This window comes from Carya illinoinensis, chromosome 5 (genome assembly GCF_018687715.1).
Source record: "Carya illinoinensis cultivar Pawnee chromosome 5, C.illinoinensisPawnee_v1, whole genome shotgun sequence".
Lineage (NCBI taxonomy): Eukaryota > Viridiplantae > Streptophyta > Magnoliopsida > Fagales > Juglandaceae > Carya > Carya illinoinensis.
Window position 1 is genome coordinate 16,849,995 of NC_056756.1, and position 12,824 is coordinate 16,862,818.

General features: G+C 34.9%; 1 protein-coding gene across 1 annotated transcript; it reads right to left on the reverse strand.

Annotated features, from left to right (window-relative positions):
* Positions 1 to 467: 467 nt before the first annotated feature.
* Positions 468 to 4,611, reverse strand: LOC122311670 (UDP-galactose/UDP-glucose transporter 3). Its single transcript, XM_043126304.1, has 7 exons — positions 4,320 to 4,611; positions 3,654 to 3,751; positions 3,405 to 3,535; positions 3,039 to 3,069; positions 2,429 to 2,532; positions 2,159 to 2,280; positions 468 to 1,132 (listed from the first exon to the last, which is right to left on the reverse strand). Exons 1-7 carry the CDS (start codon positions 4,421 to 4,423, stop codon positions 724 to 726), a joined length of 999 nt encoding a protein of 332 aa, XP_042982238.1. The 5' UTR covers positions 4,424 to 4,611; the 3' UTR covers positions 468 to 723.
* Between the last annotated feature and the right edge of the window lie 8,213 nt (positions 4,612 to 12,824).

Here is a 12,824-nt window from a genome sequence, read left to right on the forward strand (position 1 = left end):
ATTTCGTTAATTGGTCAACCAAGAAGATGAATGGATAGCCGATACTTCAGTTCAGCCAGCGTCAATCGTTCATATTTCACCTTTAGAATTTAGAAACTTTATAGTATCTTTAATCTGAACCATCCACCGAACCTATATCTCCTAATCATTCAAGTAAGGGCAGCAAGAGGCATGTGAAAAAGCAATAACTTCGTACTTCAGTTCAAATTATAGACAACCTACCGTAATACCATAGCATGCTAAAATATTATTCCAGCTTGATTCTTGTTCATCTTTCATGCCAAACTAATAAACCATCCCACGCTCAATTTTTAAATGGCACCCATTTCCTAGATGTCATAAAAACTTACCAAAAACTGAACAACCTGTCAAAATGTGTTTTCTCTTTCTTTGAAAAGATCTATTTACTAGCATGGTTTTTTTTTTTTACACACAACACACCAATAAATTAATTATAGAAAAAAAAGTATTAAACATTTTGCTTTTTTATAACTATAATGGTCGTACAATAACAGTGGTGTGTTAACACACCAAGCTTGCAAGTGGCAAAACTCCTAACATGTTCGTAATTGATAAGAAACTACAATTACATTTAACAGCTTTTCATAATTAAGTATCATCTAATTTGAAACCATCTCAACCTTATGGTTACTATAAATGAAAGAACACTCAGGGATATAAAGGCCAAAAATGAAGAAGGGTTCAAGTTATAGTTCAAAAATGTTACATGGGCTTTCTCTTCTTCTGCAATCTCTGCGACTTCTTCCACTTGAGGTAGATCTGGTATGACAATCCAGAGAAGACCATGAAAACGCACCCCCATTGCTTTGTCGACAGGGGATTGCCACTCAGGAGTGAAGAAACCACGATACTGACAAACTTGCGGGTGGTAGTGATTGTGGTATTAGCAAGGGAGCCAAATCGACTTATGGTCAGAAAGATGAAATTCTGGCCCACTGCCCCACAAAGGCAATAGAGAAAAATGTCCCATGCTGCGTCTGGATGCTGCTTGCAAAACTGGACTGCCTCAAATCCGCTTGCCTGGGGCCAGCCGAACATGTAGATCATGTTGTAAATGGTACCCCATAAGTTCATCCCTAGCATAATATTCCAGGCACTTGTTTTTGGGTACCTAAACCAGAGAAAGCAACAAAATAAGAATAATTTATATATTTTGGGATGGGTTGGTGAGTATGTGCAACAGCCAATGTGATATAGGTCATCATTCTAAAAGAATCAATTTGTAAGGTGCTCCACGGAACAAACAAAGGGGAAAAGGAGGTGCAGGCTTCAGAAACCCTGATTCTAGATCCAATGTGGGAACCTTCAACTGCAACACATTTAATGCTTCAAAAAATGCATGCTGGTTTTATAGTTCAATAATTTAGCTGCACTAGAAAGGGAAATAGGACGACACTACCAGGAATTTTGGAGAGCAAAGACCGACACAGCCATTCTCAACCCTTTTTAAGAATGTGATGAGCATTTCTGAAGTTCACACGAGCATATGGAGTCATCTAAATTAATCCTCAAATGAATGCCATCTTGCTTTCTTTCCAAATTTCAGACTGATGTTCAACAAGTGATTCAAGGTGAATAGAGGGGAGGAACGATGTTTTAAAAAGAGGGATGAAAGCCATTTTCTTGGCCAACAGGTAAACTGGGAATCAAAATTCTGTAACTACTATAGGTATGTAATTTCTCTAGGTGTGGTGATTTTGCTTAAATATTTATTGAAATCAAATTATTATGTTGAAGAGTATAGTTTTGCCCCCCATTTGCTTTTGTTTTAGAAGACAAAAATATAAGAAAAAGTAGTCCACAGGATCTAAAATTTCTCAAAATAAATGAAGGCCAATTAGTAAATTGATCAAGTTCTTCCATGCCAGAAGTACTGAGATTTACTCTTAAAAATCAACGACAAATTGCTTTTTCAGTCAAGTAAAAAACAAACTTCACTGTGATGAATTTTTTCTTTGTTGCTTATTGACTAGTACACTGGAACAAGTCAAATGAAAAAAGCAATAGAAAACTTTAAACATTATCAAAAGACCAAGTTGTTTTAACTTACTTGATACTAAAATCTCAATTGGAAACAATAAAACTTTTGTCCTTTTTCTTTTCTTTCTTTCTGTAAGTAGTATTTTTTTTAACGTACCTAGTAGATATTGAATCCTGAGTAGCATTTGTAAATCCATCAAATGCAAGGTTCAGGAAACATAGCCCATATCCAAGAGGTGCATTTGGATGTGCCAGCTTGCTTATAGTCTTTGAGCTAGTCTGCAATCAATCCAACTATATATAAGATAAACATAAAAATCAGAAATGAATTCACTAGAAGCAATCATTTACCCCAAAGATATCTTAAGAACTGAGCATGAAAATAGTTCAAAAAGAAAAAAATTGTTCACAAAGACATAATCATCACCTTTAGTAGGGCAAATATAGACACACCTCCAGCAACAAGGAAAGTACAAAGATACTCTGGAAAAGTGTATCTTATACCATAAACTAAAGTACCCATCAGCATTACTGCATACAACAAGATAAAACATTAGTTACTGGGAAAAAAAAAATCACTGTCCTGGATATATTAATCAACTTGTACAAATAATCCACCCTCAACACAACAAATAAACAGCAATAAACTTTCCCATTCATTTCATTGATCACCATTTTAAAAACAGCAATGGCAAAATAAAGCCATTATTTTCATTAACTCTTTACATATATAGCAAATTCTATTTGAGCTCTAGGATCCTCCATTCCTTTTTCACACAAGAGATGCCATCAAACAACACATCTCAATCCAAGGAAGGCCAAGTCTAAACAATTTGTAAGTCCTCTAATAACAATCTTTTTTCCAACCAGAAAGATGATGAAAATCTTTCTTTTTCCTTTACACGTTAAAAAAGGTGTCGAGGGAAAGTAGGATTGGTTTGTCAGTAAAAGCATGCAGTTTACAGTTAGATATCCTCATGCTTGGCGAACAGCAGGTTTGTTTCAGCTCAGATTGTATAAACTTGTAAATATTTTACCTGGAATCATTTTTGAGGATTTTGCCAGGACCTGCAATTAACCAAAAAAAAAAAATCAATATTTTCTGCAACAACAAATTAAATTTCCTTGATTGGTAATAAGAAAGCAGAAATAGTCTTCATGCGTTTTTTTTTAAAGGTTGTCTTCATGCAATTACCATCCGACAATGAAATTGAGGAAAAAATACTGAGAATCATATTAGAAAACTGGAGTAACATCATGCAAGCGTATCATCCAGACTACCAATCACCATATTATAGTTTTGTTGTTCTTCTTTCTATAAGTGATGACCACATCATAGCGACATTCCCACTTTGCCTTCCAAGTATGAATAAACCGTTGAATAAAGAGAAGTAGACACATACCTGGGCAGGGTAGCTGATATATTTTAATGCTTCGATACCCATAGCTGGACCAATCGTATTTGTAATGCCAGCACTCCAGTATGTCCACCAAGGAGCACCCCCACTACTACCACTTGACCAAAGTTTTATCACTGTTTAAAACACGGAATAAGAATGAAATTACATCTTGAATATATACGCCTTCTACAAGTAACATTTTACTTTTTAGCAAAGGAAAAAGTAAAAAGATGAAGGGGAAGAGGAACTCACTTATATAGGACCAGATTAAACATACTACATTCTGCGCCAAGTTAAGGAACGAAAGATGTTCGAATCTCTTCCCATCTGGACCAAATCTCTTGGTAGACCTATAGAGTGAGAGAAAAAAATTAAGGGAAACAATCGCGATCTTTTGGTTCATATGTCATCGTTAGGAACCAGAGTGAATAAGTTCCAACTTGAGTAGCAGTAACCCTAGTTAAATAGGCAATTTACTATCCCAATTAAGACTTTTTGGGAACCAAATTTAGAAAATTTTCAATGTTCAGCATTGATGAACAGCCTTTGACAAAACTCTGTTCAAATCAAACAATTGGAAAATCATAATTTTTGGTGCAAACTGCTCAGTTTCTGCCAATGCAATCCGAACATTGCTAATCATAAGCATAAATTTAAACATCAAGGAAGCCACATTTTGCATATCAGTTGAATTAAACTCAATAAGCGGCCCTAAGAAGTATCGAATTCGAATTCAACGCCAACCCCATAATGATTACCACCCTTCCAATTACGAGAGCACCCGCATGATCGGGAAAATATCCCCGAACACACTGTCGTTAGCTCTCACCCGGTTTATCATAGGAGATCGGATATATAATATACAAATCGAAGCAGAAGTTCCATTAATAAAAAAGAGAGGGAGAAAGAAAAACTAACAGAGTTTCCTGAAGAAAGCCTTGATAGATATAGGCAGACCAAATGCCGGCGACGCAAAAGGACAACACTAGTACACGGCTGAGTCCAGCGCCGTGAGCTTCCATTTCGTGTCGCCGGAGACCACTTACGCAGATTGGCCCGGAGGACTTATCTTCTTATTCTTGTGAAAAAAATAAAAAAGAGGACAGGGGATAGAGATCAGAAAGCAAAGTCGAGTTGAGAGTAAAAGGAAACGATGGGAACTGAGAGCAATCTGGCAATGGTATTTGCGTTGGAGACGTTGATTCATATGACGGGTCCAGAGGGGCGCGAACCTACGTCGAATATCCAGGTGGAGGTTTCTTATTGGGTAGTGAATCTGCCTGACGTCTCTCATTGGCTGCTCAAACGCGGAGCTCTCTTTCTGGCGCTAGTCTACCCCAATTTATACAGATTGAAGTTTTCAACGTATTTTGATTGGAAATAATTTCAATCGGTACATGATGTAAATCACACCACTTAAATTTTAATCATAAGATAATAATAAAATTAAAAAATATCACACTTAATCATATATTCTCTAAAATTAAAAACAAAATTAGTATAAAAAATTAATAAAACAGAACAAATAGGTAGGATAGTTGAATTTAGGAAAACCACATGACTGAAAATCACTAGATACCACTGATACGCAGATTTCCCAAATAAAACATTAATATATCCATTCTTTTCGTTTTTTGTTTAAGTTTTAAATGCATTATTAAAAATAGAATGAATTATCTGAATATTGTTATGAAATCATTGAAAAGAGAGAGTCATAACGTATTATAAAACTTTCAAAATGAAAGAGAAAGAGATAGAGCTCAGAGAGGTTATGAAAACTTATGAATTTCTTAAAAAATTCAACGATATATATAGGAGTACAAAGGGGACTATGCCTTTTATGACTAGCACTATGCTTTTTGCGGCTAACTCACTATACTAGCACTATGCACTATGCATTTTACGGCTAGCTCACTATGCTAGCACTATGCATTTTGCGGCTAGCTCACGGTGGTTATACAATTTATTTTACAATAATATTATTTTACAACACTCCCTCTTTGGATGACCACATATAAAGAATATGCCTCGTTAAAACCTTGCCAAGGAAAAACCATGTGGGAAAAAAACTAATGGCGAAGGAAAAAGAGTACAATATTCATGTGTACCGTAAAATGTTTTAAGATTGCCTCATTAAAACCTTGCAAAGGAAAACCCAGTGGGATAAAACCTTAGCGAAGGAAAAAAATACAATCAGCATAAATCTTTAAGACATTACTCCCCCTGAAAAGTGCACGATAAAAGGTCTTCAAGTCTCCGCATTCCAATGTTCTGCACAATCTTATTAAATGTTACAGTTGGTAATGCTTTTGTGAATAAATCTGCCAGATTATCACTTGATCGTATCTGCTTGACTTTAATTTCACATTTTTCCTCATGAATTGCAATGATCTTTTTGTGTGTATCTGAAAGATAACTTGCATCTGTACATCTAACTAACTGTGGACTTGATCCATGTTGATAAAATAATCACAACTGGATCTTTCTGCTCATCATTATCTTCTGGAGTTGTACTCTTATGGAGTTCTTGTAAATAACACAGTTAGTAGAGAATTCATCAACATTAAACCGCTAACCTCATTTTTTAATAAAAACGGTGGCCAGCCTTTTAAGATCAGACAAGCACCGCAGATTTTCAACTCCTCTGTAGGTGTCAGGCGTGCTGTCAGGCGCCGCAGCTATCAGGCGTGCTATCAGGCGCCACAGAGCTATGAAACTATATTTCGTCTCTTTTCTCTTGCTTCACGAGAGATGTTGTATCATAATTTTCTCTATAAAAGAGATATTCAGCTCATCTTTATTCGCATCTCATCTTCTTCACTTTTCTGTAATCATACTGCATTTTTACTCTGCAATCTCTTTCTGCATTCTTATCCTACAATGGCTTAGCAATCTTCTCATGGCCAATATATGAGGTACTCTGCACCTCGTTCATCAGCTGTTCCTACTTCTACCACAGGTGCTATCATGCAATATAATGATCTGACTCATAAGTCAGATAATGAAGCTATCTATGAGCTTGTGAGTCTCGGTACCCGATACTCATCATCCATTGTCGCATTTTCTTAGCGACTACAATCCAGAACTTGTGAAGTTGACAATCTCCACGAGAATATTGCTATACTTCAGCTACTTCTTCTGGAGTCCAACATGAAGATAGAATCAATAAATCAAGAGAATAGGAATTTAAAATCCTTGCTTAAATCTTCTTTTCGATTGCCCACCCCTTTAGATAGGGATGCCATGCAGATTCTTGAAGAACAAGAGCGTTTGAAGAATGAGGCAAAGTGCCTCAAATTTTTGTAATTCTTGTTTCAAGATAATAAAATAATATTTCACAAATATTCATATTTGTGTTTCTATCTTTTGGTAGATGTTCTGTGTGCTCCCTTTTATTTCTTCTTTAATAATGCACACTTCATATCAAACCCATAATATGAATCTGAAATACTAATTGTATTAAAAGATGGTATTTCATGACTAATAACATCATCCATCTTCCCCTTGAAGCCGCAAGGGTTTCAAATTTATATTTCAAATATGTGCAGTTTTCATGAGCTCTTCTGGAGCCTCAATGACATTTAAATCATATATATAAACTGCAATAATAGCTTGTTTCTATTTGCGTTTGGATTGCTTTAGATCATATAAGGATCTTTGAAACTTGATAGAATACATATTTCCAGATGTATTCATATTAGAAGTTTCAGACATTTTCTATCCTTCAGAGATTTTCATATATATATATATATATATCATGATCCAATGATCCATATAAATATGCAGTTAATCATGCTGATGGATTGCAAAATTTCATATTGCAGATTTTACAAGTTCGCTCGAGCGGAGGCTTTTGGCCGCTCGAGCGAATTCAGGCAGATTCAAACGCTCGACTGCCGCTCGACAGGGAGCTCGAGCAGGTTGCTGAAAAACGAAGATCGCTCGAGCGGAGACATTGGCCGCTCGAGCGAAATCAGGCAGAGTCGAACGCTCGATGTGCGCTCGATAGGACGCTCGAGCGAAATCAAGCAGAGTCGAACGCTCGACGCGCGCTCGACACCCCGCTCGAGCGAACATCGTATTTTGACAGATTTTAGGTTTTCCGCCGTGGGACCATATAAAAGGTCATTCTTCACTCTAGAGCCGCGGTTTTTGACTGGAGAACACTCTTTGGGAGAGAAAAACATAGCTAGAGGGATTCAAATCATTTGTTTTGGAGACAGAATTCCAATTTATTGCACGTACGTTGGATTCATACACGAGCACGGACGGGAGAAAGGCGTTGAATCGTTCTCTTGAGCTTTTGACGACCAGTTGAGGCTGCAAGGAGGATTTTTCAGTGTTTATTTTCTTCTTCCCATCTTCTCAGAACAATTATGGTGAATTCGTTTATGTTGAATTCCAATTCTAGTATGAGCTAAATTTTCTTCTTTCTAGGAAAATGATGTAACCTAATTCCGAACTATGCTTGTTTGTCCATGCTAATTTAATGCAATTCTCTCTTTGTTTATCTTATTTATTCTGAGTTTAATGCTTCTAATTAACTGGCCATTGATTAGATGATTATTAATCTTGTGATTTGCTATCGAAAGAGGGAATCATAGGGTAGATCTTGGATATTTCAGCATAGGTAAGTATAGAGATCGAAAGACTTGTATGAACCTGTGTAGTAATTAAATCATTGGTCTTATTGCGTTCTTGATTATTTAATTTGCATACTCTTGTGTGAATTGATAAACTAGAATCAATTCCAATTGACTATCGAAAGAGGCTTTTGGATGAATTAGAGATTTGCTAATAGACAAAAGAGGTTTAAGTTAAATTAGCTGGATGAGAAAAGCATAGTGAAGAATTATGGTGAAATCGATTTCCTAGAAGTTTTCTTCCCTATTGAATTTGATCTTCAAACATCAGTTTTACTTTCTTTGCTTATTTCTCTTGAGTTGATCTAGTTTTATTTGCTACTACAAAAACCTTAGCGATTCCTCTAGATAGAATTGAGATTAGCATAATTTTGGTATTTGGCAAGAGTAAGGTACCAATCCCTGAGGACGATACTCTTCTTATTACTTTACTATAAAACTACGATACTGTGCACTTGCAGTTTTGCACCGGTCACATGCATATCCAAACTCTCGGTAACTTTCAAGCTAATAAAAATCTCAATATGATTTCAACCACTTTAAAATCATATCAATATTGTTTCTTCGAAAATCTAACTTGTGATTTCTATATCACATTTTCATATTAAAAGTTTCAGACTTTTTATATCATGTATATAAATATCCACTGATATTTAACAAAAATCACCTCTTTAGGTGTTTGGATTTCAAGTTTATATTTATCACATTTTACTTAGTGATATCAATTCTGCAGGAATTGAGAAACTGACTCATGATTTATATATCACATTTTTATTTCCTTTCCATAAATACCCACTGACATTCAACAAGCATCACCTCTTTAGGTGTTTGGACTATAAGTCTCGATGCATCATATTTTACTAGTGAATCAATTCTGCAAGAATTGTTTCTTTCAAATTTGACCAATATTTTACGTCATATTCTTTGACGATTCTTGATTCACTTTCATCATTACTTCTGGTAATGTCAATTGCCATCTCATATGGAAATACGTTGTCAACAACGATTTTATTTTTATCCATAATTTCTCTATTATTCATGAAATGTAACGAGATCTCGTTATTTTCAGGTACCTGTCCCTTTTCAAGGGAAGACATTTTCATGAAAAACCTTTTTACGAGGCACTCTTCAAGAGTTTATATAGGAGAATTTTATACAGAGAATTTGGATGGACTTTATTGCTTGTTTTGTGGGTATGGCCTCTTCAGGAGCACCAAATTATTTGTGTCTTTCTCTTTTGAGATGCAGTACCTTTTGTATCAATAGGTCTCACATGCTTTCAGACTGCTGAATTTCTTAATTGTCCTACAGGGATTTCAATCTTCGCTGGGATTTTAGCAGCTAGAATATGAGACATTTTTATCTTATTGCATTCAAAATTTAATTATCATCTGAACTTCTGGTTCACATATGATAATCAAGATAACGTCGAATAATTTCATCTTATTTGCTTCAAGCAAATTTTTCTTTCCACTTCTGGTGGTAAGACTTTATACTAAAAGAATCTTCTGGTTCTTTTATGGACGTCCATATGAAAATCATTCGACTTATCGTAATTGATTTTGGATGATCAAGATAACCATGAAAAGATACAAATATTTTGAATCATATCACCTTTTGATGCATCATAATATTTGATTCAATAATTGTATAATATCATCTCAAAGAGAAAGCTTACAGTTTTTCCAATACGAGCTTCTGACCCAAAAAGATATTCATTATCACGTCCAATCTCTTAGTTTCGCATCATTCTTTTCACTTCAGGGAATAGAATGATATAAATTCATTATCATTCACTTCAGGGAATGATATAGATCTAGTAAGATGTGACTAATGATTCTTATCAAAAACTCATTATTTTGCTCAGTCACTGAAAGACCCGATACAAATTTAGAATACATTGTGAACGTTTGCATTTCATATTGCTACTTCAGGAGTCTCGAAAGGAGCACATTCGAGACGTTCATTCAAATATATATTCTTTCCACAATTTCAATTATTCAACTTCAGGTGCATAAATCATAATAAGCTTTTGTACAAGTATCACTCATATGAGATACTCAATAAAATTATTGATTTCGGGCGATCATTCAGGGATGATCCATTTCCATTCTCAAATAAATCATATCATCAATAATTTATAACAAGTATAAAAGAATAAATAAAATTTTCATTACTACAAAATATTGCAGAATATAAAAATATTTTATAATAAGATAAAGGAAATGCATTAATTAAAAAGGAACACTTCCATGATCAATTCTACCACTAGAATCCTCAAAGAAATCAAAAACATCAAGACTTGTAATATTTCTCTATCTATAGAATCTAAAACATATGATGGTTCAGCAAAATTTGTTTCAAATTTATTTGTTTTTTTCTTTTATAGAATATTAGTATAAGTCAACCAAGTGCTTATCTGTACGACAGACACGAGCCCAATGTCCAGTCATACCACATCTATGGCATCCATCTTCATCTTTCTTTAAAAATTTGTCTTGAGGACCTTTGCCCTTCTCTGAGTTGAACCACTTCTGGTAGTACGGTGTATATCTATTATTGTCCATTTTATTGTGGTCACTTTTAGGACTTCCACTTCTATAGTTTTTCCTACCACGTCCACGCTCTCGTTTTCTTTGAAAAGATGCACCATTCGTTTCTGGGAATGATGTAAATCTAGTACCATTCACTTCAGGGAATGATATAGAACCAGTAGAATGTGACTGGTGATTTCTTAACGAAAGCTCATTATTTTGCTCAGCTAATAGAAGACAAGATATAAGTTCAGAATATTTTTTAAACTTTCGCTCTCGATACTGCTGCTAAAGGAGCACATTCGAGGCATGAAAAGTAGTATACATCTTCTCTAACAAGTCATCATCAGTGACTTTTTCACCACATAATTTCAATAGCGAGCTAATTTTAAAAAGTGCAGAGTTATACTCACTAACACTCTTGAAGTCTTGCAACCTCATGTGCATCCAATCATGACGAGCTTTTCGGAGGATTACAGTTTTCTGGTGTTCATATCTCTCCCTTAAATCATTCCACAAAATAAGTGGATCTTTCACCGTTAGATACTCAGTTTTTAATTCTTCATGAAGATGGTGCCGAAGGAAAATCATTGCCTTAGCACGGTCCTGCAGGGACCCTTGATTTCCTTCTTTAATTGTATCTCTCAGGTTCATCGCATCCAGATGGATCTCAGCATCAAGGATCCAAGATAAATAATTTTTCCCAGAAATGTCAAGAGCAACGAATTCCAATTTTGTAAGATTTGACATTTTGTACATATATAAATCAGGAACATAAGTATAGAGTTTTCATTAAGTAATGTAACATTTCATATTCATTTTGTAAACTACAAAAATATATTGAAAAACTTACTTGAAGTAGAGGACTACTAGCTTCAAAATTGTCAGAACTTTCGTGCTGATAACGTGTTATGAAATCATTGAAAAGAGAGAGCCATAACGTGTTATAAAACTTTCAAAAGGAGAGAAAAAGAGATAGAGCTCAGAGAGGTTATGAAAACTTATGAATTTCTTAAAGGATTCAACAATATATATATAGGAGTACAAAGGGGACTATGCCTTTTACGACTAGCACTATGCATTTTGCGGCTAGCTCACTATGCTAGCACTATGCACTATGTATTTTGCGGCTAGCTCACTATGCTAGCACTATGCACTATGCATTTTGCGGCTAGCTCACGGTGGTCATACAATTTATTTTACAACAATGTTATTTTACAACAAATATTTTTTAGTTGAACTTGAAGAAAGGGTTTTTTTTTTTTTTTTTTTGGGCCGCTCCGGCCTAAGAATAGCATTAGATGGGCCGATAAATAGAAGCCCACTTCAATGAGCATTTCTGAGTCTCACTCCATCTTAAAATCCACATTAGACACTAATGATCCATTGCTCATTCCGGAAAGCTGATTTCTCATCCGAACAAGGAATTGCATTGTTGTGCATAAGAATGAAGAACACATGGATCATGCTCTCCAACTTGGCAATCTTTCTCAAAGCCAATCCAATCCAAACCAAGTAGACCCCTAGTTAATAATGTCTAACGAGTAATTCTAAAATTTCTTGGTGAGGATTTATATATCTCAAAATTATTGGAGATTTTATTTTTAAACATTCAATGCAATTGTAAAGATAAATATAAGGGTATTTCTATAGGCTCCGCTCATTCATCCCGCTCTCCATTCCCATTTGACGTCACATGTCACATGGCAACCATGTGTTTATTTAATTATATTATTAAAAAGAGAAAAAAAAATAAAAAGAAAAAAATTTTCATGTATATTTTAGAACCTATGATTCTGAATCCCTGCTTTCCAACAAAAAAAAAAAAAAAAGAGCTTGCTGCCCCTCCATTTTTTTCTGTTGCCTCCTCCGTCAAACAGTTCTATTGCCTAGATGACTAATATAAGAGGGGGTAAATTGAGTTGTATTTAAAAAAATAATAATTATAAATCAAATATACAATATAAAATATAAACAAAATACGAAACAATAATAAATATAAAGAGTATGGGTAAGAGAGAAGCAAACTCAGTATATTAACGAGGTTCGGTTTGACTGCCTATGCCCTCGTCTCAAGCTACTCCTTGAAGATCTCCAAATTCACTATCCAACCTCTTCCAGGTGAAGATAAAAACCTATTACACCTTTGAACAACATTGCTACAAAGGATCCGTATAGAACACCCTCTACACTTACAATCATCTTACACGTGGTGATTCAATAATTTCTTGTGTAGAACACTTTTT

Coding starts and splice junctions, on each gene's coding strand:
- LOC122311670 (XM_043126304.1), bottom strand. CDS start 4,423: ATGGAAGCTCACGGCGCTGGACTCAGCCGTGTACTAGTGTTGTCCTTT. Junction 2,533..3,038: donor ATCCTCAAAAATGATTCCAG/GTAAAATATTTA, acceptor TGTTGTATGCAG/TAATGCTGATGGGTACTTTA. Junction 2,281..2,428: donor CTATATTTGCCCTACTAAAG/GTGATGATTATG, acceptor GATTGATTGCAG/ACTAGCTCAAAGACTATAAG.